The 27724-nt window shown below is 34.5% G+C and overlaps 4 protein-coding genes across 4 annotated transcripts; 2 read left to right on the forward strand and 2 right to left on the reverse strand.

The window, feature by feature from the left end:
* Positions 1-248: 248 nt before the first annotated feature.
* LOC142546524 (mitochondrial uncoupling protein 5-like) lies at positions 249-1462 on the reverse strand. Its single transcript, XM_075654282.1, has one exon. The coding sequence runs from the start codon at positions 1363-1365 to the stop codon at positions 406-408; it is 960 nt and encodes a 319-aa protein (XP_075510397.1). The 5' UTR covers positions 1366-1462; the 3' UTR covers positions 249-405.
* A 3304-nt stretch (positions 1463-4766) lies between these two features.
* On the forward strand, positions 4767-5953 carry LOC142544122 (uncharacterized). The gene is made up of 5 exons (XM_075651197.1): positions 4767-4862; positions 4959-5021; positions 5146-5271; positions 5392-5517; positions 5614-5953. Exons 1-5 carry the CDS (start codon positions 4767-4769, stop codon positions 5806-5808), a joined length of 606 nt encoding a protein of 201 aa, XP_075507312.1. The 3' UTR covers positions 5809-5953.
* Positions 5954-6478: 525 nt separating this feature from the next.
* Positions 6479-22066, reverse strand: LOC142546525 (kinesin-like protein KIN-14B). The gene is made up of 23 exons (XM_075654283.1): positions 21714-22066; positions 20163-20286; positions 19583-19669; positions 19283-19453; positions 19098-19204; positions 18692-18823; positions 18386-18564; positions 17490-17651; positions 17014-17105; positions 16408-16559; positions 15945-16118; positions 14673-14819; positions 12055-12243; positions 11757-11828; positions 11560-11612; positions 11220-11442; positions 10466-10657; positions 10147-10362; positions 9315-9662; positions 8972-9070; positions 7898-8038; positions 7613-7771; positions 6479-7052 (listed from the first exon to the last, which is right to left on the reverse strand). Exons 1-23 carry the CDS (start codon positions 21897-21899, stop codon positions 6597-6599), a joined length of 3861 nt encoding a protein of 1286 aa, XP_075510398.1. The 5' UTR covers positions 21900-22066; the 3' UTR covers positions 6479-6596.
* Positions 22067-22932: 866 nt separating this feature from the next.
* On the forward strand, positions 22933-27292 carry LOC142546526 (GPI mannosyltransferase 1). The gene is given in 6 exon segments (XM_075654284.1): positions 22933-23183; positions 24221-24628; positions 25089-25271; positions 26128-26675; positions 26783-27059; positions 27062-27292. Coding segments are annotated over 5 exon segments (1311 nt in total). The 5' UTR covers positions 22933-23183; positions 24221-24357; the 3' UTR covers positions 27094-27292.
* The last annotated feature ends 432 nt before the right edge of the window (positions 27293-27724 follow it).

Below are 27724 nucleotides of genomic sequence, written 5' to 3' on the forward strand. Positions count from 1 at the left end.
CAAATTTTTGTGTATACAAAGATTTAACATGAAAACGTAAAGAACAATATTTCCCACAAACTCGTAGTTTTGGTTAAGTTTATAAATCTCTGAGATTTCTTTAAATCTAAATTGAGATTGCATGTGTCTTTGGGGGATCTCTTCTTGATGCGTTTTTCGGAAAATCAAATTCCAAAAACAAGGAAATGAGACTCATCGAATGGAGGATATTAATGGAATCGATTACAAGAATTGTACAGGATATAGTCTATAGTCAATTCACATATTTGAGATAATAAAATTTAGGAATTACAAAAATGTGTGATGCTCTCTATATTGTTATCGTATGCTAATTATTCATTTAGTTTTGACAATAAGTATACATAAATTTATTTTCGTAGTCATCATCTTATACTGATATATTACTCAGAAATCCTCCAACAATTTCCGGACTTGCTCCAGCGTAACAAAGAGAACCACAGTGAAGGGTCCCTGTCTCGAAATCGTAGGAATGAAACCTTTGTACAAAGCCATGGCTCCTTCTGCTCTCACTGTTTTCATTGCACAGTCAATGGCACCACTGTAAGGTGGCGCCGCCGCTCCTGCCTCCACCTTCATGTTCATCACACGGGTTTTTATCACATCCACCGGGTTTGACACAACCGACGCCACGAAACCGGCGGCGAAGCTGGCGGTAACATGGGTTCCGAGCCCGTCCTTCATCAGATCCTTTTCCAGTATCATTTCTTTGAATTGATCGTATGATGCGAGCTGCGATGCTGTTACGAGCATGGCGCGGTTGACTGTGAGGGAAGACCCTCGCCACAGGCTAGAGACTCCTTCGTTCTTGCTCATTTGGGATATGGCGTCCACTACGCTCTTGTAGTTCCGCCGCTGCGAGAGGGGGAGCCGGCCGTCGGCCTGCATGCGAACCATTGCGACGTCGGCAGGGTTTCCGACGACAGCTCCGACGCCACCGGCGATAAGCCCAGCGGTGAGCTTTCTCATCAGAGGCATATTATTTGTATTTGGGTCGGTCCATTTTTTCTTAATGATCTCGTAGAGACCCATTCTAGTTGTGGAGTATAGTGTCTGGCGGAGCATGGTGGCGGAAACGCCGGAGAACAATGCAGCAGGGCCGTCTTGCTGAACGATACTGAGGCCAACTGATACCAGACCCACGCGAGGTGGAGGAGGAAGATGGACATGATGGTGGTGGTGGGCTCCGATGGCGGTGTGAAACGCAAGAGCAGGGCGAAGCACTTGGTTGGCAGGTGGTGCCTCGCCCTGAAGCTGCATGCGTACTTTGATCAAATCGAGTGGGTGAGTGCTGCAGCCTGCAACAATCGAAGCGATGCCGCCTTCAACAAATCCCTTCAAACCCATGATCCCTTCTTATATTCCAGAAATCGGTTTCAAAATCGAAGAGAAGAAATAAACAAAAAGCAGGAAGAAATGTGGAATGGAATGTTGAAGAGAAGAGGATGACGAAGGGATTTATATATGGAGTGAATATGTGTGGACTATTTCAACTTGTACGCGGGGAATTAGGTTGTGGGGTCCATTTATTTTTTGACTTCGGAAAGAGGCGGCGTGGCTGGTTCATTTGACTTTGAAGTGATCAAATTTAAGAAATTTGAATTGAATTTATGGATGCAGCAATTGCAAAAGGACAGATAGTAATTTTCTTAAATAATTAAATATACAAAGTTTAATTTCCTCAAAAAAAAAAAAAGGGCTAGATTAATCAAGATTTAAATCGTTATTTTTAAATTACAATTTAATTCGTGATACTAAATGTTAGGCGAGTTTCTTTTATTTATTTATTTTTAAAATAGATTTATTGTTATACCCAAATTATAGATGTTTTTAAAATAATCTTTTATTCTTAATTTACCATTGATACATCATTTAATCATTGGAAAATTCCCCACCTATATATATAGTATATGTTGCACACCTATAGTTTATATTTATACAAGTATCGATGAATTATCACTCACACATTGAATGTGATAAAACATGACTAGCATTGTGTTGTATTTCGGTATATACAAATATATTACCCGACCACGCAAAACAAATACCTTAGGATGATTATAAAATAAGATTCGTAATTAATATGTATTATTTTAATCATAACTTAATAAACACGTATGTATCCCTTATATATCAGTTAATCATTTTGTTAAATGGTTTGAAAACGAACAAATGAATGTTAGAAAGTCAAAAGTATCGCTTGACCTCACTTTAGGGGCAATTAATAGGGAAGAAATAATGAACACTGTTTATTGACTCTTTTTTTTTTTTTTTTAAAAACCTGGGTTTATCGACTCTTTTAACCGCATAGAATTTGCTAAAATTAGAGGTGGGCGACCCTTTATTAATTTTATAATGATTTAATCTCATAAGTTCATTTGTTTTGAGTAGGTCGCTTGTACGACGGTCTCACGAATCTTTATCTGTGAGACGAGTCAATCTTACAGATATTCACAATAAAAAATAATATTTTTAGCATAAAAAGTAATACTTTTTCATGGATGAACCAAATAAGATGTCTGTCTCACAAAATACGACATGTGAGACCGTCTCACACAAGTTTTTGCCTTGAGTTTTAGTTTGTTAACTTTTCAATATTTGATTTTCAATATGTAACTTATTTGTTTTGTTTTATTTTTTTTATCCGAAGCCACTAAATCTATCGAATATTTTTTATTTGACATTGATCCTCTTCTACATGGCTCATATGGCAAGAATAAAGTCTATATTATAAACACTAAAATACATATAAGAAAAATTAAAGGGAGACGACAAGTTTTTTCTTATCGTTTTGAAATATTATGTGTCATTTTGCTTTATTTTTCTCATTTGTTTTTATGGATTTTTATTTTAATGTGTATAGTATATATGTTTATTATCGTTAAAGAAGTTATTAGATTCTAGCAGATAAAAGACCAAAACAAAAAGAAATACAAGTTAGTGAATGAAAAATCAAACATTGATCAATTATAAAACTGTAAAATATGTCAACTTACGTTGTTAAAATTGTAATTTTTCCTAAAATAATATTCTGCTCCACATACATCTTTTATTTATATATATGTATATTTCAAATTATTTTACAAAACATTTATTATATTTATACGATATCCTAATATGAAAAATGTAATTATAAAATAGATAATCTGTAAAAGGGTAGATTACAAAATAATAAAAATCTTTTTGAGGTGTATCCGGGGACAAATTATGTGAGCTTTGACTTGGAACTGAGTCCAAGTAGTGTGGAATCTTAAAATGTGGAATGTTAAAATGATGACTTCTCGTTTTTAGGGGCTCGCCCTCAATGTAAATCATTATCATTTGTCCAATATTATGATATAGTCCAAAATAAATCAGGTCAATTATTCTATTACAATTAAATATATTTGTTGTCAATTACGAGGTGTTTGAGTTGGTGACTAGGTGAGTGCTTGACCGATAGTCGATGATTTTGATTCTCAATACCTACATTTTCTCGGATTAACCTTTCGCACATAGTTTGTCCAGTGTGATTTATTTGAGTAACGTTATTTGTAGGTTACTGAGTTAGTTCGAAGATATACCCAATAAAACATGTTTTATCATGGTAGTCGGAGAATGATAATTTAGAAGATGTATAAAGAGAGCACATCAAAGACCCAACGGTGATTACTCGATGGTCTAATACTCTATAAAAAGAATATTACTGTATATTGTATATGTTTTTTGTCAGACAATATGACAAGATCATATTATGTTAGATAAATTTAAAATCTATCATTTATTATTTAGCTCAAATATAATATTGATATGCTTCCATCCAATTAATATTGCAACCTAAAAAACATTTTAACATGTCAATCATCTGATCTCTTCTATAAGTTAACCATGTGCTTGACTAATTGACACAGTCAAGTTGACCAGTTGAGTCTTCATTCAACGTCATATATCATCAATACGTAATTAACAGAATTAAGAAATGGGGAAAAAGTTGGGATTAATTCGTCGTGATTATTTGATGTTATATTAAGAACCACGAACTGGAAAAAACTATTATGCCCAACGAATAAACTCAAATAAATGAATTAACATCGAAATTAAAGACCCGATCGACCACATATCGTTATAATTTCATGATTATGAACAAGATAAACACTGCTTGAAATGAAAACGATAAAGCTTTTCTTTTGTTTAAAAATAAGGAAAAAATAATATGAATTGTTTGAGACAGATGGCACATTCGTAGTACTTGCATGCATGCAAGCAATATATATAGCTCAAACAAATTAATTTAAATTAAATTAAATTAAATTTGACTTGATGTTCTTTGCACATGTTGAATCCGAATTTGACTCCCCCACACAAGTATTAATGTTTATACTCATATATATCCAGATATCTTATCGCCAGGATTAATATAGTGACCGATGACTTATAATATAATTTCTTCTGTAGTGGAGAATTCTCGTTTTCCAGGGGAAAAAAAGACATCATTAAATTGGAAATATTCTAATTTCAATCTTATCCTTACCAAATCACATTCTTTTTCATGAAACAATTGTTAACTTAGTACCGATTTCTCTACATATATTTTTGGAATAATCTTCTCAAGGGTTTCTTGGTTTATTGCTGAATTGATTTATCAAAATAGTGATATGATAAATGTCTCATATATATATATATATATATATATATATAGACACACACAGACGATCAACTCGATAAGATTTCATCAATACAACATTCAACCGATTCATTTCATCGGTGGAATGAGAGCATTAAATGCGTTCATATTTCGTGATCAACCTCGATCTTCTAACTTTGTTTCCATCCCGAGTGGTATAAATAGGGGCCATACCCAGCATGTTAATTATATGATATACATACATCAAATTTGAAGTAATTTAAAATAATGAAGATCAAAGCTTTGGTTTTGCTCGCCATTGTCCTTGTTTCCTCAGCTTTCGCTGAGGAAGCTGTGTCCACACAACAGCTTCAAGATTCCTCAGCGGTCCCTCAACAAAGTTAGATTCTGGCTGAGCAATATTTTGAAACTATATGTCTCAATTTAATAAAAATTCACACCCCGACATTCATTATGCGAGGGTATATAAATGGATTGAACTCGTTTGATTCAACCTCTTGCAGGTGGAGAGCCAAAACAAACCAACCAAGGTGGTCGCGGCGGCGGCGGCTACTGCCGAAACAGGTGGTGTTGCGGCGGCTGGGGGTACAACGGATGCAGACGTTACTGCTGCAGCCATGCAGATGCAGGTGACATTATACGGAAGGACACACCCCTTCGTTGTTTAAAAATTCGCACCCCGACATTAATTATGCAAGGGTATTTAACTGGACTGAACATTTTCATTCATTCGATTCAACCTCTTGCAGGTGGAGAACCGAAAGAAACCAACCAAGGTGGTCGCGGTGGCGGCGGCTACTGCCGAAACAGGTGGTGTTGCGGCGGCTGGGGCTACAACGGATGCAGACGTTACTGCTGCAGCCATGCAGATGCTGGTAAGCGTTGTGCTGAAGGACACACCCGCTACGTTGTTTACTGTGGGTAAATAAATGTATATTTTTCAAGTTTATCAACTCTATATTTCCATTCAGAAAGTGAAGTTGAACCAGCTGAAAACTACGGAGGAGCTTATGGCGGCGGCTACGGCGGAGGTGGTGGCTATGGAGGCGGTGGAGGTTGCAAATACGGGTGCTGCGGAGGATGGGGTGGCAGAGGTGGGTGCAAGTGCTGCCGTACGGCTGAAGAAGCTGATGCATACATTCAAAGTGCTGAAGCGGAAAATATGAACTAGATTAATGTTGTAGTTGAGCTATATAATAATAAAATCGAGTGCCATGTATATGTAGAAATGTGTTGGTATTCAAATAAATATTACATGGCTATGAATTGTAATGATGCTAAGATTATATAATAACAGATTTAAAATATTTGTGCTGATGTTATTATTTAAGTTGTGATCCACTGTTTGGTTTCTTATATTACTACAAATAATGGTGTTTAATGAATGACACTTTTACGATCGCTGACACGACGAAATTTACATGTTAGATAAGTTATTGAGACAAAATTGGTGGTGATAAGATATTGAGACAAAACTAGGGAAAAAAAGTACACAAGATCTTAATTTACAAAAATTTAGAATATTTTCCATTCAGGATAATCTTGGAAACGTTATATCTATAAATATTGAATTATTTTAGAATCAAGCAGATAAATAGCAAAGATAGTATTTTTTTAAAAAAAAATTATAGCAAATATTGTACATCCCTAAATTTGAAAATTATTTTATATCTTTAAATATTAACGACGAAGAAAAGTTTCTTCATGACTAACACTGCATCAAAACGGGTGCAAATGGCAACCATCAAAGCCTCTGAAGCCAAGGATTAATTGATATAAGCCAGGCAAGCAACCACCATTTAAAAGAGTTCGCTTCTCAACAAAAGAACACACAAAAACTACAAATCACAATTTCAATAACAAGATCCCAAAGGATGGAATAAAAACAATGTGATATAACAAAACAAGAAACAATAATTTACATGAACTAATTTCCAGTTCAATGATTCAATAATCATGATTTAACATCCCTTAGTACTCCCCCCTTCTCAAGTTCACCAACCAAGTCCCTGAGTGCAGGAACCTTTGTGGCCAACGTCCGGTACAATCTTGAATATCGAGCTCGAGTTCCATCCGCTGTTCTAGCAAGAGCAAGTAAACTTAGAGCCTCCGGAAGAAGTGAAAATACTTCTTTCATCTCTTCAAGGTTCATATTTTCCAAAACAGATGGCCTCGGAACGACTCTAACTATTTCCCCACCTTTAGGTTCTTGAACCCGTGCGTCAGCCTTGATGACCAGTTCAGAATTTGAGTTGGCCCCACACTTGATGATAAAGGGCGTTCTTGAGCCTGTGTTGAATTGCAAAACGTTCCACTGCCCAACATCGGTTTCAGCACCATATGAGGCGTCTACACCAAGTTTTGAAGCATTTTCTCCATCCTGTGGTTTGTCTTCCTCTTCAGAAGTTGACTGCATAAAACAACAATATGAGACATGCCTTTCGAGGACAGCCGAAACAAGAGAACTAGAAAATCTGTCAGGCCTGTTTGCCACGAGAATATCATATATGTCAGTCAGGACAGTCAAACATGAATATTAGCAAATCTGTCGGGCGTATATGTTATTTGACTTTCTTATGAAAATTGATCCGTGAAATCTAAGGGAATAAAGACAAGCCAGCATTGGATCTCATAATAGATCGGTCCTTATCCACTGCAATTTCCTAGATTTCATGGTCTTGGCTTCCTCAGCATTACATAATTGGCTCTTAAATAAAGTAATGTGTCGAGAACATTTGAGTTACTAAACAACTGGAGAATATTGCACTTCTCTGCCTCTAAGTTCGGAAGATCATATGCATTTATCTCCTTGTCTATAGGATTGGCTCAGATGAATATTATGAGAAGCCAACAACATAAATGTCGGAAAAAAAATGGTTAACTAGAAAGATAAAATCGAAACCCAATTAAATCTGTCACCCTAAAGAATTTGGAAAACCAATACCATGTTGCATAATATTAACAGCATACCAGCACAGCTTGTTGAGCTTCTGTGATATGATTCTGAGCACAAGGATAGTCAATGTCAAGTAAAGAAGGCAGCTGTTCCATTAGTTCATCTAGAGAAGCCAGTAATGAGTTCTTTTTAGTCTTACTGAGAACATCGACAGATGTTTGCCTCATTATATCCTGTTAAAAGAAAAACGCCTGTCACATATTCTTTTTACTGGTCCATAATCTTATACCAGCCCAAATTAGGGGGGAAAAAAGAAAAGAAAGAACAAAACAAAAAAAGATGAAAGAAAGACTGTAAACCTTGACTTGCTTCAACATGCCATCAAGGGAAATTAATGATGCCAGTCTTGCATCCTCAGCAGCAGTAGAAGGATTTCGCATGGGCGCAGCACCATCTTCCAAACTCAAGATTGCCGCATCAATTTTCATTTGTTGCAAAATCTGATTATTCAAGCAAAATGACACGATTATTTAATTCAGGAACATCTCAACTGCATCAAGAAAAAAGTTAAATACGGTCCTTTTTTGGAAAAGAAAAATGTATGACAAAATCTCATTCCCCAATATCTAATTGGCAATTAGAGAATAAATCAATAGGGGAACCACCTTTTTAACCTGAAGAATAAGTGGTCAGCATATTGTCAAAAAAATTTACACAATGATAACAACATCCCAACCTGCAAATGTCATAATATTTCAACCACAGAATTTCACTCAGTCAGCATGAAGCCTTAACAGTAAAGGACTGGAAACTTCAATAAGTTTCAGTTACCCTAAGGTTACATTTGAATGGAAGGGTTTTGTGGATGTGCTTTCAAACCCTTAATATAAATGCGGTCTAATCTTATGTGTGATTTCAAATCCTTCAACTTCAACTTTAATTTATTTTTGAATCAAAACAAGATATTTCAAACCTTCGTTATAGGAAATAAAAAAAGAACAAAATATTTTAATCCAAATGCAACCCTGGATAATAAGGTTTGTTCACCTTTGAAAGCCAAGCAGCGGTTTCAGATTAGTTGTTTTTAAGATCCCTAGTTCAAAAATCAGACACACTTGGTAATTTTCACATCAGTATGAAAAAATCAAAACTGCAGTATTTTTACTTCTAGTGATTAAACAGTCAGTTGACAAGAAAGAAAAAAAAAGAAGCGAAATCGGTTAACTGCTGGAACAGGCATATATGATAAATGTATTCATGGCTTTGACAAACAAGCATGAAATGTCAACAAAATTTACGGAAAGAGATAGAAAATGAAGGACCGCCCGCCAGTAGCAGAAAATGAGGAGAATGCTAATTCATGGAACATCGGGATAAAATATATTTCCACACAGTGTGCAAATAAAAGGAAAAAACACTGATATAGTGCTGACCTTCCTTCTCTTGTGATCCACAGACTCCAGAGCTGAGCGCAGTTTAGCTACTTGTGCAGGATCATCTGCAACTTCGGCTGCCAAAGTACCAGCAATATCCTAATAGATAAAAGGAATATCAAATATTTATGGAAAAAAAATTATCAATAAAATGCATGGAGGCTGAGTAACCTAACTACATTATTACCCTAAAACTTCAGGGGGAAAAAATTCAAATTCAACACTGAACAAGATAGGGAGTAGAGAACATCAGAAGACCACCGTGCAAATGTCAGCATACAACAATGAGAAGAATATCCCATGACAAGAGGTCGAGCGCAGTAAAATGCAACGGTCATCGTACCTTCAAGTGCTGCAATTGAGAAGTATAAATGCGCCTAGCATACTCAGATAAAAGCTTCCCAAGAGCATCTGAACTAGGAGGTTGGGCAGCACCAAGTCCTGCCATCCAACCATCCATTATTGCCGTAGAAAGAAGTTCCAGTTGACCAGTTGCTCCCGCTACTGTATCATCAGTTACAGAAAGAAAATCAAAGTTTTCTGCAAGCCAATTTCGGATTTGGCGCTGGAGCTCACCCGCAGGGGTGTGAACAAAAAGAGCTGCAAGAGCCTTGTTTCCAACTGCAAAGCTTTTAGCATCTTCAGTTATTTCCCTAAGCTTCCCCCCTGTTACATGTTGTTTCCATGTTTCCTGTATAGAGAATCTAAATTGTCAAACAAATTACAAAGTAACTAAAAGGTTGCAAACAAAAAATGATCATTGAAGGACTAAAACAGTAGATGAATATAAAAAAGTGTCCTTAGTGGATACACCATGATGCCAGGTAACTGAAAAGCATAGTGTTATCTTTCTTGGAAAAAAAAAAGGAGGATCTCCTGAGGAAAAGTTAAAAAAAAGACCAATGCAATATATTATTTTTCTTAAAAAGCAATGGAAATAAATTCAAGTGAGTTTATTTATCATTATTATAGACGGTACTGAAGTAAAGGAAGGTATATAATTATGATGTAAACTATCTGGAGCATAGATTGTATTTTAGATCATATCTTGGAGGGGGAAGAATTTCACTTCCAATGTCTCACCGAGAAAAAAATACGAAAAAATAAAAACATAACCCAGAAAGATAATGGAAATCATACTGACAATATACAATAAAAAATATCACCCAAGCCACCTGATCGATGCCACGTATCTTCAAGACAACTGAAGACAGCTTCGATTTTTTTTCCTGTTTTATATTCACTTTGAACGCTTGAATCTGTTCCTGAGTCGATGCATTTCTTATGCTTGAATCATATCTCACAGGAGATCTTCCAGGACTGTTACTGCGGCTCGTGCTTCTGCTGCGCCCACTACTAGGTTTCTCCAGAAAGCGCTCAACGGGTAAAACCTGATTTATAACAAAAGAAATAATTTCACTAGAAGGCCACATTATTTTATGCTAACATAGATACATAAAACTGCCAAATGAAATGGAAAACAATTTCCAGTACCTTAATGGATTGCAACTCTGGTGACCGAGAAAGAAGCGACCGAATGTACAAAATCCTAACACGTGAAACAAGCATTGTATCCATCACCCTCTTTGGCTCCATTTTACGAATAAAAGCAAATACAGCATCCCTAATTTCAGCAAGTATTTCATGCTCTCTAGAAGCACCTGCTTTAATAACTGCAGCTAGAACCTGTCGAATTACAAACAAGCATAAAAAATGAGCAATTTGTGATATAACATAAGTAAAACATTTGGCAGACGGTGATTACTCGGTTCAGTTATTTCAAAGTGCAAAAAATTTCAGAAGACTTAAATGGTGAAAACATGATTAATTAAGACATAAAAAAAACATAAGAATGGTGCCAGTACACCAAACAGGCGTAACACAAAACTACAGTGAGTAAAATTGTAGCAGCTAGAGCACCCTAGTATATAAAACTCTTCTTACAATGAGAATATGAGAATCAAAAGTAACTCAAGTGTCTCCATGAGGAACTGAAAGGGTTTTGTTTCTGGAGGAATTGACAGGGAATAAAATGAGTTTTGTAATTCGGTGGACTTAAGGTGCATGGAAAACATCGTCGCAAATAAGTGCTACCAGGGATTAAAAATTACAGAATAAAACAACCATGATGATGATTCATATGCGGATGATATTCTTAAAGACAGTGAAATAGCAGCAGGAAATTAACAAATACATATTGTTACTGTGAGAAATTAACAATTGAATATATAGGAAAACCTAGCAATACCAGCATCAAAAGCTTGTTTGCTCCATCTGAGATTGCAGCAAGACTGTCATACTGTTCTGGATCAAAATCATTCAGGGCAGAAGTAAGATATTCACCAGCTGGAGTAGTTTTAACCTTATCAATATCAGATTTAACCAATGCAACGGTGCCATCAGTCTTATCAGGGATCAACTGCAAAGAACCATCACCACCAGGTCTTCCTTTGCCATTAGTATTATCGTACCTGTAAAGAAAAAATTAAAACGAATGAGAGAAATTTCTATCAATAGAAAAAAATGATTCTAGAAACATATGGAGAACACAAACTTTGATTTTTTCAAAAACCAGAAGAGAAATGCACCTTCCTATGTCTTGAGGTTTGCTGAGCGATCCCCTCAGAGAAGGACTTGACACCTGGGAAAAAAGATTTTGTGATCAATACATGGAGGTAAAAACAATACAATACTCTTGCATAAGCTAGGACAAAAAAGAAAAATATCGCACACCAAATTGAACTGCTGGCACATGCAACAGAATTTTAGATAGTGATAAAATAACCTGAGGTGATCCAGCAAGAGATGCTTTTTCTGTCAATCTGTCAAATAATTTCTCATTTTCTTCATGCAATCTCTGGAAAATAAGAGGACAAAAGAAGTTTATCCTTCCAGCACATAATATCAATCTACAGCTAGAAAAGAAAAATAATGATGTCTCCATGTCTTCTAAATTTAACAGTGGTCATTGACCATTACCATGAAGACAAAAGTTCTGGCCTCATCTCTTTGCAGTGGAAGCTCAATAATGAAATGCTATAAGAAAAATTCTCACATAATCCTATATGAGAACAATAAAGTACCTCAATAAGCGCATCACGTTTCTTGAGTTCCTCCTCAAGCCGTTTGGTAACTGCAGAAGAATCCATGCTATCCCCTGTGGCTTTGTTGCTGGTTTCATCTTCAGCCTGTGATTTAGAGCCATTTGCTGACTTGGTCTCACTAGAAAGAAGGGATTCACTTAATTGTGATTCGGCGTTCCTCAGTTTGGCCTATAAATGAAAGTATTAAAAGTGACAAGTGACAAAATTCAGAGGTCGCTCGTGCCATTATCAGCTGACAAGATATCTAATAAAATGTTATCTGAGAACTGCTAGCAGATTTTGGAGTAATGAAATAAACATTGGAAATAGAAAGCCAAACAAACTAATAAACTTCTACCACAAACATAATGCAACCGTGAGGCTGTTATTTCTGAAAAAACAATTTACATGTTCCACTTCAGAAAGCCAAACATCATGTTCTTTAAATATATTATCCTGATAGTGATGTAAGTTTCAAAAGAACTAATAATGTGTTGGGTAATGAGAATATATCTACATTTATCATTTACAACTATACTATGGACTGAGACTGATTCGTAAAATAATTCTTCCTCATCCAACATCTGGTTCACTTTTTCTTACTTAGCATCAAAACCATTGGCACAGCATAAATCACTATTTTTCTCGATTATTCATCACATGGGAGAGAAGGGCCTAGCATCTTCCATCTACAAATTGTCCTCATCACTATACTCGATCCAAATTACTGAAGTTATTTTCAAACTGAAAAATTGAAAAGAAAAAGAGAAGATGAGGTGTCATCTTCAATAGATATGGCCAAGGGTAAGGCCGGTGATAATAAAAGAGAGAATTGTTGTCCACAGAAGTGATGTTAGATGAAGGAGAAAATCTGGAAAGTAACAAGAAATAGAATGAAACAAGGAAAAATCAGTGTCCACGGTCAAAGTTTTTAGTAACTGTTCAATTCCAACTATCAATTTCTAATTCGCATTCTCTCGCTGTAGCATTTTTGCGAAGGTTGCTCTTGTTCTCTAGCTCTCCTCCTCAAATTAAGCTGAAGGTAAGTTTCAAATGAAATATAAAAAATCGAGAGGAAAGAGTTGCCAAGAAGAGAGAAAAAATACTGATGGTGGAGAAGATGACAAGATAGAAGATCAGAGCAGTGTTTGCTTGGCATGATAAGGTAACAAATAGTCACACTTTTTTCATGGGTTTGTTGAGTAATTTATTCATTTCGATCTGTTAAGCCCAATTCTGGCGCATACCACTCACGGTTTTTTGCTTGAAATTTTATCCAAGAAAGTGGATGCTTTTATCTAAAACCCACAGTACCCGTGATTGACATGTATATTGATCACAACCCACCAATGTAAAAATGAATACAAATACAAATCTAATTAAAAATGAAAATAGAAAAGGTATACTTGTCTTTGCTTAATAAATATAAAAATATTATATCATATGCAATCATGATCCCAAAAGATTTATTTATAACTCGTGATCTAAGCGCGATGTCCGGGTAAAAATAGGATAAGATTAATGGGGATAATGATCACACGAAAAACAAAAATAATGCTTTCTTAATAAAGGTCAAATTGTCTGACTTATTAAAAAATTACATAATCCTTTAATTAATCCAAGCAAGCAAGCATTTCAATAGTTAAACCACATTATTATTATTATTATTATTATTATATATATATATATATATATATATATATATATAAATATTAAAATCAAATTAACTATCTCTTCACAATCAATCACTCAATCATTCCATCAAACTACCTGGACAGCCTAGGTGTTTATAGAATCAATACCAAATGATAATATCGTAAGAGATAATAAAAATTACCAACTACTTAAAAATGTAAAGCACCCTGTTCTTGAGATTATAGAGGAAAATATCTAGCCTGCTCTCTATGTAGATAAAGATGATACTGGACAATTGAGGGGCAACTTACTCAAAGATGAGATGGGGCCAAATAGGCCATTGAAATGAAGCTAAGGAACTTGGTATATTTATTTCTCAAAATATTTTAACCAAATGATAAAGACGTCCTACATTGTCAAATGTAACATAAATCACTTAACCCAGAGGAGTCAATATTTCGGTACTCCAAGTTTTCCACATATCAAAAACAGAAAAAACGTGAATTTATATCAGCAATAATAACAATTATAAATAACTATAACTGATGAATATGCACACATAATTTAGTTTGCCAGATGATATGTTACTTCTCTGCAACATTCTATAATAAATTTGAAGATAACCGCTGAAGAGGCAAGCATTCAAACTGAACCCTTTTCAACTATATACATATTTTTCATTTAGAATCCAGTAACGAGTAACATAAAATTGAACTCTCGGGGTATTTAATAGATGTTCTTCAGACATGACGCTTCCAGAGAAGCAAATGAAAATGATAATTTGTCATTAGCTCTATTCTATTTTTCACAAATACAAAACATTTCAGTATCACCCGTTTCTAAAAGAAAGATGCAGCCACTTGAAGTAAAATGGACCCAAACAAAACATTCTACAGTAAGTTATAGAGGAGTTAAGTGGGCAATTCACATCCAACTTTACCTTAAAGAATGACAAAGGAATAATATAGGAATTTTGGATCAACCTGTAACATCTGAATTGTTGAATCCCGATGTTGGATCTGCATCTTTTGTTCTTGTTCCACTCGCAACAACTGAGAAAGTTGGTTCCTGATTTGTGCATTCTGATCCTTCTCTAATTTACATTTATCTGCAAGCATCATATTTTCTGACTGCACAACATGACAAGAAGGTTTAGCTGTTAACAAGAGAAGGAAACTTAAGTAAAAGTTGAATTGCTAATAGTGCCGTCACGTTTCAAAAGAAAATCAACCGTCATCTGGTTCATTAACAATCCATTGTGAAATATTGAAGAGAAAAAGCTAACAAGTACTCTAGCAAGAAATCAGAAATGTCAAAGGGATATGAGAGCGACTCATACATGACCAGTTTTGAGTTTTTATTAACCATTACCCAAATTAAAAAAGTAAGAGGCAAACTACTGTTCACCAGTGAGACCAATTCTTCACTAGAAAAGACTTCAAAAAACAAGTAGAGTCATTATGCAGATCACAATATTGGAAATTTGACAATGAGTAATCAAATCTAAAGTGTTGAACATACGATCACACCCCCATAATATCGTCATGGTCATTACATAGAGAAAAGATAAAAATAATTTCAATATGCCAACAATTTATCAAAGGATAACATCTTTTTTGTTCAGTTTCATGCATCCAAGCACTTTTGAGCATCCCATGACGTGTATAAATTATGGCTTTTGTTGGCTGGAGAGAGAATTATAATTTATTTCACCTTATGATAACATAGATACCTCTGTTGACAGAGTCAAATTTATGAGGCAAAATTCATATCTGAATTGTTATTTCGAAAAAACCTTGCAAATAGTTGAGTAGGATGATCAGGCTGAAATTTGATTATTTTTATGCCCACGAGAATTATAAAGTAGCCTTAAGCAGCAGGATTTGCTAAACCAGGTTCTTGCTTACAAGCACACGCCACATACTCATGAATGGTTGATGCTGAGTTGTGTCAATAATCTACAGCAGTAGCTTTCCTTTGTCTTAGCTTTTGGTCACTCAAATATTTCATCTCATAATTCACATATAATAAAATTTGACTCCAAGTAAGATATAGGTTACATAAAAAAATTTATGATGAAATCATTCAATTGATCTAGTACATAAAACTAGACCTTTGCATTTACAATAATAGCCAACTGAATGCAAAGTAAAGATACGCAATAAAAAGGTTCCAGTAGTTATACAGAGCAACACATTGTGATAGGAGTACTTAAAGATTACAGGAAAACTATGCCAAAGAATGATCTCACGAACCTTTAAATCTGACTGCAACGTAAAAGAAACTTTCCAAGCTTTCTGAACTTCATTATATAGCAAAACACACTGGTCATTCACAAGCTTCAGAGCTTGTTTTAGTTCCATAACTTCTAACTTCAGGTTTTTAATTTCATTTTCCTTTTCACCTAATTCTTTCCGCGCATCATTTGCCTACAAGAACATTACAGCTGAAATTCAGTACGAAAGAAATCGCCGTCAGATTCATCATGACGATTTTTCACTAGCCTGCTGATCATGAAATTAGACCATGCTTGTGATAAAATGGTCACGATAATCATAGCTATCTAGATAAAGGTTATGAACTTTTTGACAATGGTTGTGACATGATAAAAGAAGACAGCATTGCTCATTATGACGACCTTTTTTATATCCCTCTTAATCAAGAATACTTGCTATGTGGAAAAAAAAAGCCAATTATAAAGAAATTTAGCAAACTTACCATATCTCTCCACTTCTTGATTGTATCTCGATTACCAAGGCTCAACACAGCATTTCGAGCTCTTGCAGAAAAATTAAGGGATGATAATGTCTCAGAAATGTTTGATGCATTTGGACTAACATTGGCTATCATCAATGTTTTGGAACTTCCACCTGCATGATAAATTAAAAAATGGATATGAATAGGCTGAGAACTATCAAAAAAGAAAGAAATTTTAAATAAAAAAGTGTATATGCTTAAAAAGTATAAATGAACAGAATGTTCGGCAATATAGGTGAATAAACAAAAGGTTTAGCATTTTTCACATGTATTTTTTGATGCATTGAATTTTCTAAACTGCAAAGAGTGTCATTTCTTATGTGAATAAGTACTGTAGTCAGTATTATTTTAAAATAAAGTAATGGAGACAATGAAGAAGCACTTGTGAGTAGTTAGCTCAACATAGGTGGAGCAAACAAAAAATGCAGCTGCAGATGCACAAACATTTGCCCATGTCTTAGCAAATATATTTTTTGTAACGGATAAGACACCTAAAATTAGTATCTTCACAAACATATAAAAAACATCGACAACATGGAAAAGTATAATATGAAAAAAGACTAATACCTAGAGAGTCTGCGAGAACTTTTGTAAGCACCGAATTTTCGTAAGGAACATTGTCTTTCTTAGAGGTCAAGGATGCCAAAACATCACCCAACCTGTATGTACAACATTGAAAACAATCAATAAGAACTAGTAAACAAATGGCAAGAAATGAACAAGTGGACAAACTAAATAAGTAGCTATCTCACAAGTCAACACTTTGCACGACAAGAACTTGTACTTTCCCTATGGTTAGTAACAGAGAAAAGGGTATACTAATGTGTCCTAAAAACATAATAAATTAACAAGAAATACTTTCCCTATGAGCACCATTTACAACAGTGATTTACATTGTATAGAAATATCTTACAGTACCATATCAACAAAGGAAACAACAACAGCCATCATGTCACGGGTTTTATCACATTATGGCTAACTTCATTGCAAGACTTACATCCCAAATATAAAATTTTATTTCAAGACATGAAACTCTCACTTACGCTGAGAGTGATTTCCAGACATGTAGCAACTCTGTGGCACGGTCCCCAGTGTCTTCTTCAGCGTTTGTACTCTCGCTACCAGCCAAATCAACAAGAGAAAGCTTGCTATATGAATTCTCGCCCGTTATCAAGTTCTTATAATATATGTGTATCATGACAATCCTGCAAAACAGCAAGCCAAAGAGAAACAAACAAATTAGTTTATAAAACGTAGGAAAATTTTATGAATTCAAAAGACGGGTTTGGTTGATTTTTCTTTCAATATTGAAATTTCTAATCACGGATAGAGATTGATTTTAACAAAGGAAAAAAAGGCCACAAGAGGCAAGAAATAACACTATTATACACAATAGACATCAACGCACTTCAGTTTTGGCAGAAATATGTATCTGTGGGAACTAGGAGTAGGGGTCCTAAAAAGTTAAGCTTGTATTACATCAATTTGCTATCTATACACGGTAACAAATAGAAGGTAAAATTCCTACTGGAACAATGGAACACAAACAGAATCAGCAGTTCTCACATGTATAGCTGTTTCAATATGAGCTTCACATAAAATTGGTTTATTTGATTAAAACTCTGACAGAAATCAAGAATATTCTCATTTATTGATAATTTAAATAATGAAATTTTTAAAGAAAAATGAATGTTCCATCAAATCTGATCTATGAAAGGTTCACATGATGTAAACTCCAAAATTCAAAATTTGCCACATAGAGAAAGAAACGAGATGGATGGTCGAAGTATATCCGTAAAGCTCATTGACCTTCCACAATAGTATGAATGATGTAAGAAATATAAACGAGGTTTATCAAACAACTAATAGCAGCAATGAAAGACAAACACGAAAAAACAAGAAGCCTATTGATACTGAACGATCGATTCTAAAATCATACAGATGGGAGACTTTAAACTTCAAAACATCGGATCCTCGATTGTGGAATGCTGCTTTCAGAACTTTCGAGAACTCTATTGGATTATCAATTTTCTCCTGCACAAGTTCTACAAAACAGTCCAGTGATTCAATGCGGACCTTTGAAACAGAATTACCAGATTCCAATAGCAAGTCTCTTATCTACAAAAGCATATGCAAGGTCCAACATCAGAATAATAAAGATTTTGAGCATTAGACATCAAAAATATGCAAAGACAGTAAATAAAATATTATATCAAACAAAATTGTGGGGCAAAAGGAAAGGAACCTGATCATTATAAAGCTCAAAGACTGAAACAGAGAAACTATATCGAGATGTAGAAGTTGAATCCGAGTTTGATAAGTCAAAAAGCTCCTCAAAAGAACGAGCATATAGACCACGATCATGGCTGGATCCTTCCTGCAGGAAAATGAGTGTTATTAGAAAGATAGAGATATCATAAAATTGAACAGCCGGAGGATGATAATTGTATAGCATTCAAGTTATTCAATATTGTACTGAATGAAAATCAGTCAACCTTATTTCGATATAAAACTTTACAAAAGTACTACAAATTTCCACGTAAGCATAATAATGTCTAAGAAACATACAAGGGAATGGGACCTGACAAATATCCAAAGATAATGCTGCAAAAACACATAGCAAACAGAAAGCGACAGGAAAGAAGACACACCATAGTATATGTCTTTCCTGAGTATGTTGGACCATATGCAAAGATAGATACATTATATCCATCAAATGCTGACTGAATGAAGGACTGAATATCAGTGAAAAGATCAGCTGCAAATGGATGAACTTCGTTAATGCAGGCAATAACCGGCTGAGAAAATTAAAGTAAATTGACAATACTAGTTCCACCTTGTCCAACATGAGGTCCATAAACCCAATCAAACTCAAAATCCTTCTTTGGATTCGAGAGGCTATCATCACCGGTGTTTACACGAAGCGTGAAATTATCAGGAAATTCAACAATGGATGGACCTTCATCTTCAAAACTTGGCCTAACACGACAAAACACCCTAATCTTTCCTGCAATAGATAAATCCAGCCTCATATAGGAGTGAAGTGTTGTCAGTACAATGTGTATCTTATGCTTTTCAGACATCAGAACAGAATTGGAGGCAGGAAACACATAAGACAGCTTTCAGAAACTGTTACCTTTGGCAGTCAATAAGTCATTAAATAACCTTTTCTTCTCAGATAGCAATGGGGAAATTCTAGCTTCTGTTTCAAGGGCAGCTTGATCTGAAAGTACATGAGAACGCATTCCAGCAAACTAAATTTGTCAAGAATACAGACACACACACCATTTTTTTTTTTTTTTTTGAACATTTAGCATAAAACTTAAAACTCAAACTCAGCATATGCTTAACATGCCATAGTGAACAAGAGTTTAAACAACTGTAGGTGGAGTTGGCTTGTAGTTTGAGTAGACTTAGAAGCAACAAAGGAAAAAAATCACTTTATACTAGAAAATGAGTTTGGGATCAGATTTAATACAACCAGTGAAGCTGAAAGAGAGGAGGTTCAGAATAAAATATACCCAACAACTAAAAACATAGATTAAGAGGAAAGTATAAATGAAAGCCTTTTATGGTTAGTTGTAACAAAATGCAGTTTGAACCGCCCATTATGTTTGAATCAGATTCTACTGATAATATTTTTGCAATGCTTATGCATCCTTTACTATGTTTAAATCTATGTTTCACTCATTTTTAAGTGAGATGTAATTTATTACCTAACTTGCGGGTTTTCTCAGCAAGTACACCTAAGTAACGCGTAACTCGATCAAGTTTTGCACTGGAATAGTCTTGAAGATCTGTAGCTTCCTGCCTCAACTGCATGTAATCTTCCCTAATAAGCTGTCCAAAACAAATTAGGAACTGTCATTTTTTCTGAAGTAACATTTTTTTATGGTCATTGGACTAACAGATTCTTCGCACTAAAGCTGAAAACAAAATCATCGATTTCTTACTACCTTAGGCCATCTCCAACCCATAATTCTATTTAACACAATATTTGCAGGAATATATCACGATTTTTGCACCAGTCATTAAACTCATCTCACACATATCTACTTCAAGTTTTACTCTAAAAAAATATTCTTAAAATGGTCATCATCAGTTTATTCAAAAAATTTATTGTTTCACCAAATTTCAAGTTATAAACTTATTAATATATTTACATATTAATTACATTTAATTCATTTTTAATTCAATTTTTTAAAAAAATTATATCAATTTATTTGAATAACTAACACACTTACTTTATAATTATTAAGTATCATAATAAATTAAATAATACAAAGAAACACATTATATATTTGATAAAAAAAATTAATGAATTATATCGTGCAATTTATGTAAATAATATTAATTGCACAATAAATTAACTATAAATACATTGAAATTATATTTTAAATTACAACTATTTTCATAGTAATTAAGATAATTTTAAAAAATAAAAAATAAAACCCTTTTTGCGCCAAAGCTAGCACCATGGATGACACACAATGGGAGTTGGTCTAACAGACGTCTATATCCAACAATTGTTAGATACAAAAATCATTGATTCTCCCACAAAACTTCATTCTGGCAATATCCTTAAAACCATATATTGGAGCACTCTTCATATCCTCTGGTACATGGAAGAGACATATTTACATGTAAAAGAATCAGTTGCTGCACCAGTTCTAGCAAGAAAAATTAACTGATATACGTGTACATTAAATTATATGCAATGCTCCAAGGTTTCCAGTATTAACTGACGACAAAATACCTGCAACTACTTCCACGAACAACAGTATGTAATTTGATTGTGCTACTATGTTATAATTTTCAGAAAACCAGACAACTAGGCAGTTGAAATTCTTCTGTTACCATACCACCACACTGAGAATTGAACATCATATCCGATCAATTATGAACCAGCGGCCACAAGCAAGAAACAGTACAGAAGACACCTTCTACAATCTAACACATTGCCTTGTGAACAATCCATGACACCACAAATATCAAAATAGCATTAGAAACTTCAAACCTCAAGATTTGATTTTTACACACATTCAATACAATCCCAACAATCTTTCAATATACACATCTCTGAACTTCTAAATTAGCTGAAAGTTTTCAATTTACTGACATTTCACTCTACGAAACAACACTCCCAACAAGCACGAAGGACAATTATGCAAAAGCTAAGACATCGTAGACGCATTCCCAAAGTATGACACATCATGAAATCTAAGACAAATATCGATTGCCTCGAAAACATAGATTAAAACATAGACCTTGACTTTATCTTTGAGTCGCTGGAGTTTGGAGAGCTCGGAATGAGATGACACGGCAACGGAGTAACGACGGAGTGAAGGAGCGACCGATGCCTTGATATACTCGTCACGCTCCACTGACTTCCTGGGCTGGAATCCCGCCACCTCCCAGTTCCAGCGATTATTGCTCCCTCTCTGCTCCGCCATTTCGTAAAGTGATCCTCGATCGATCCGAAATCGGCAGCAATTGAAGTGGACAACAGGTGAAATCACATAGATTTAAGTCGAAAATTGCAGATTGGGAGCGGAGCGAAGATGAGCATGTAAGCAAGTATTTTTTATCTCCACTGAATTGTGGCTTTAAAAATTTCAGCTTTATTTGACAGTGATAATCTGGTTCAAATTTTTAGTGGTGGTACAATGGAGACGTCGTCGTTTTAAAACTATTTGTAACGGAGTTAAATACTAGAGCTGAGTATTTTACAATATATTTTTTTATTTTATTAAAAATTATCAAAAATAAAGTATTAACCAAGTTCCCCAAGAAATGGTTTTAAAAAACAATTAATTATTAGGATTTATTATACGATATAATTCTCCTAATAATTGTTAAACTCAACAGCGTAGAACGAATTAATATTCAAATATGTTAATAGAGTTGCAATGGAATGAATTCATCGATTGAAATGAATATTACTGTGTAAATTGAGTTTTGATATTAAAATCTTAATTGTTCATCACGCTACATTGACTGAAGACGAATAATTGATGTATGTTGCGACTGAATAACATACTACATGTATATATGTTACGGATTGTATTTGTGAGACAGATCTCTTATTTGGGTCGTCCATGAGAAATTATTAATTTTTATGCTAAGAGTATTACTTTTTATTGTGAATATCGGTAGGATTGACCCGTCTCACAGATAAAGATTCGTGAAACCGTTTCACAAAAAACCTACTCAAAATTTTAATATACAAATATTGAATTTTATTTGGAAACTCGATTATTTCGGTATAACCAATGTTTTATACAATCAATTAAAATCAAACTGGATAAACTAATTTGATTTTAAAATTCAGATTTTCGAATTAATCCAACCAAATTTCCTAATTAAATCGGCTATGTCGCTCATTTCGTAGCATTTATCCATAATTTTGGTAATATTATAATTTATTATTATAAACTTTGTTAATTTTAAAGATTATTAATTTATTTAATATGATTTGTTATTATCCTTTTTATCGATATTGTTAGTTTTTTTAAAATGAAATAAAATTATATTATTATTATAAAAAAAATTTAGGGGCCGGGGTGCTCCTCATTTTGTTATAATATTCTTTTTAAATTTTTTTTGTATTATTTTTCTAAAAATTCCAATAAACTCTCCCAATTTGATTTTGGCCGAGGATGCGGCAGATCCATTTATTCTTCTCTGACTCCGTCGCTGCTATGCATTCCTTAAGAAACTTCAATCACTCGATCGAGGTAATGCTTATGCTTTCTGTTTTGTTTCTTCGAATCGATTGTTTGTTATGTGCACTATTATCGTTAGTTTGAAGGCACGCAACAGGAAGAAATTACTGAGCATTCAACTCAGCCCTTGCCTAACTTATAGATACTACCGTATGTTTAAATGGGTTTCTTCTTCTTTTCTTATTGAAGATTTTCAAAAAAGGTCTGCGGTATTTTTTATGATAGCATGTAAATGGTGTTTCGATATGTATTTGTTATGATTATTTGTGAAGGTGAAATACTTCCATGCTTTGACTTGCTATTCCAATTTCTTTGACTTGCTTGGATAGGCCAAATTTTAAGTGAATTCCAAATCCACTTCAAGTCAAGTTATGCAATTTCATTATTAATCCATCCCTCTAAATGAAACCCATCAATCAAGCACAACCTAAAAGATTTGGTGTTTGGTAATGGCATGTCTGCAAGATGCTGAAATTATATAGGCTGGGGGTTATGGATCAAGAGCATATCCCAGACGGTTGCTTCCGGAAAGAAATAGGACTGGAGAAACCCAAGAAAGAAGACCAAGTGAGGCAAAAACTCCAATTCAATCTCCACGTCATAATGTTTGTCCACTAACCTAGGATGGATGAATAGCAGTTGATGTTTGTTGCTATCAACATTTAATATTTTTTGAATTAGAGATGATGATGGTAAAATCTAAAGGAGATGAAGTTCCGTGATTTGAAAGGGAAAGGAATGGGAGGAATTTGAATTCAAATTTAAAAATAGAGCTGATAACTAATAGGTGAAACAAAACTAAATCAAATGTACATTTTGTTGTGGCTCTGAACTGAACCATTGCTAATTTTTTTAGATGCTCTTTTTGGCTGTTTACTTGTGTATTTTGCCGAAATTGGTAAAATCATGACCTGAAATGGCCTCTTTTCAATTTTGGACATTATTTAATTAATTAACGTGTGGAATGCATATTATTTCCTGGCAATTTCTCCATCTTCATCATGCAACTATAAACCATGTTGATTTTTTGAACGTTCGCTCTTCTGCAGATATCCCAATCAGCACGTCAGATGGACCACGAAAACATTCTCCGCTACTGCATTGCTAGTTGTATTGTCGAGCATTAAGAATAGAAATTGTAGTCACTGTGACTCAAGGTGGTTGTTAATTTGCTCAAGTAATAGCTATGTCAGAAATAATTTTCCGCTCTCTGATTCTTTTTTCAGCACTGTTTCGCGTCTTTCTGATTTTGTATGGGGAGTGGCAAGATGCTGTTATGGAGGTTAGGTACACGGATATCGACTATTTTGTCTTTTCTGATGCTGCTGCCTTGATGGCATCTGGAAAATCACCTTATAAAAGATCTACTTATCGGTATTCACCCCTAATAGCATTTCTTCTCATGCCTAACTCATTTCTTCATCAATCATGGGGTAAATTCCTTTTCTCGGCCTCAGGTATGTCATGTTATTTAGTAGAAAAATACCTATTTTTAATGTAACGATTGAACCGAGTCAAAAAACTCGCGAACTAGCTCGATTCGTTTACGACCCTAGAGGGAGTGCAACTCATCATCTTTTTGAAACCTAATTTCCAAACCTTAATCATTTGCCAAATAATTTGGAGATATCAGTTACTTCTTTTCTGGCAAATATGAAGGGAAAAGAAAAGTATCCTTTTGGTGAAATAAGTCATTGCAACAATTTCAACCACATATAAGTGTTGTGAAAATAGAATTATGAAAGGCTTCCTTCTATGGTCGGTCTTGTAGGACACATTTTGCAGTAAGAGGAATTCTCTTCCTTCTAGTAAGTGAAGTATATGTTAAGTTGCTAATAGGTTGTGTATGCATTGGATAGTTTGTTATGCATCCAATTACAATTCAATTATGAATCGTAACTGAAATTTACTCATCAGATCTACTTGTGGGATTCTTTATTCACAAAATTTTGAAGTTACGGGGTGTACCTGGCAAACTCTGCACCTACTCTACTCTGGCATGGCTTATTAATCCCTTCACATTCACGATTGGAACCCGGGGCAACTGTGAGCCCATCGTGTGTGCCATGATTCTTTGGATCTTATTATGTCTGATGAATGGTGCAACTTCAATCCCTTGTGATAAATTTTCCTTAACAATTTCTCACTTGTTTTTCTACAGGCCTGCATGTGAAGTTTTTTTTATTATAAAAAACGTTTTTTTATTAATGATATGATAAGAACTAAGTACATCAGTGGACTAGTGGTCCACTTTCATCACGAAGTACATAAGTGCATGTGAAGTTGAATTAACCATATGTTGAAATCTATCCACACTTAGAAACAAATTTAGATGTAAATTGGTTAGTTACTGCTTGATGTTTAGAAAGAATCTTTAAACGAACATCATATACTTAGATCAATGGCCAACATAAACCTACGCATAGGAAAGTTTTTTCGTTTTCAAATACTAATTCTGTTAGGTAATATATTGTTTGTATGAGTATTAAATCATTGAAACCAATACACTTGAAAGTGATGCTCTATTTGTGCTCTTTTATTTTTAAGCACATCCTAAAACCTCGCGTATAAGCATGCAGCATCTACCATCAGTTATAGAACAAAGAGTCAGTAAAAGAAAAGAAATGTAATCAAATGTACTAGAGAAAATACAGAAAAATCAAAGCTCTTTAAATATTTCTGCATCAATATACTCACAATTTATGATCAAGATTTATAAAATTTCAACTAGCAGTTGACTGGCTGCATAATGTACAAGATATTTATGTGATGAGACTCATCGACACGAGGATGTCAAACACAACTTGTACATGTCTAAAAATTAATAATATCTGAGATCTCGCTATTCATTTTCATGTTTGCACTTGGAGTCGAGACCAAAGTTTTTGTTATTCTTCATCTTATAATACGAGCTGCAGCTAAAAAGCTAGTTTAATTGTTTTTGTCATTTGGACAGGTAATCTGTTACAGGCAGCATTTTGGTACGGGCTTGTTGTTCACCTCAGAATATATCCTATAATCTATGCACTTCCCATCATCTTATTTCTGGATCCCCAATATTTCCAACCCGGTAAAAATCCTGCTTTAGTTAACTGGAGTTATAGAAATTCAAAATCATCCTATTACTCAAACAACTCAAAAATCACCATCTCGCAGTCTATTTGGGCATTTCTAACAAGCATTATCACTTGGAAGAGAGCCTTATTTGGACTAATTTCTGGATCCACTTTCTTCGTCTTGACTGGCTTATGCTTCCACTTATATGGATGGGAATTCTTGCATGAGGCGCTTCTATATCATCTCACACGTACAGACCCACGTCACAATTTTTCTGTATACTTCTACCACATATACCTCCACTATGAACACGGGTTCTCCATAACCGAAAAGCTCATTGCCTTTCTTCCTCAGTTCACGGTCCAGCTAGTTTTGATATTCAGTTTCGCCCGTGATTTGCCGTTCTGTTTATTTCTCCAGACACTTGCCTTTGTAGCATTCAACAAGGTTCGTGACAATATAATAGCTCTAATTCTGCAACAACAAAAAAAAAACCCCCACTTTTTATGCATAAGGTATATGAGAGAATCATCATTTGATTGATCTTTATCCAGGTCATAACTGCACAATACTTTGTTTGGTTCTTCTGTCTACTGCCTCTAATATTGCCATGGAGCAAGATGCAGCTTAAATGGAAAGGTTTGGCTTGCATCTTTTTGTGGATCGGAGCTCAAACTCATTGGCTTCTTTGGGGTTATTTGCTCGAATTTCGAGGCAAGAATGTGTTCGTTCAGCTTTGGGTTGCAAGTTTGATGTTCTTGGCAGCAAATACTTTTGTACTTGTCACTGTTATTGGTAACCATGTCTACTGTCCAGTGTTCGAAATATTAGAGCAGGAAAATTTAAGCAAAATTATGAAAGATGACTAATATGTATTCTTATGAAGATTTTGGAGCCGAGTAAACTGAACATGGTTGGGTCCAGCCATAGAGCGAGTAGGAAAAAATCAATGGCTTTAGGGTGATTATTATTATTTTTTGCTCTCGATCGATAATTACTTTCTGCTGTTCTTTTGAAAGTAATTTCATAATTTGTTCTAATTTTAAATATTGGAATTTTTTAGATGTATTTATGTGGCGAGATTTCTAAAAAAACTTGTGTCAGACATATTTAATCATAAATCATAAAATCAGAGTTTTGTGATATTTTTCCAAATGGTAAATTATGTTTCCAATTTTAAACAATGATAAATTGAAAATTTAGAAGTGGGAAAGGATATTTTTTAAAAGACAACAACTTATGTGAGACGGTTTTACGGGTCGTATATGTGAGACGGATTTTTTATTTGGTTCATCGATGAAAAAGTATTACTTTTTATGCTAAGAGTATTACTTTTTATTGTGAATATTGGTAGGGTTGATCCGTCTCACATATTAGGATCCGTAAGACGTCTCACATGAGACCTACTCTTTTTAAAATATGATAATAAGGCCAACTATATTATTATCATCATCATCAAAACGCTAAAGGACAGCTTTAAAACAGAAGTGAGAAAA

The sequence above is a fragment of the Primulina tabacum genome, chromosome 5, assembly GCF_025594145.1.
Source record: "Primulina tabacum isolate GXHZ01 chromosome 5, ASM2559414v2, whole genome shotgun sequence".
Taxonomy (NCBI): Eukaryota; Viridiplantae; Streptophyta; class Magnoliopsida; order Lamiales; family Gesneriaceae; genus Primulina; species Primulina tabacum.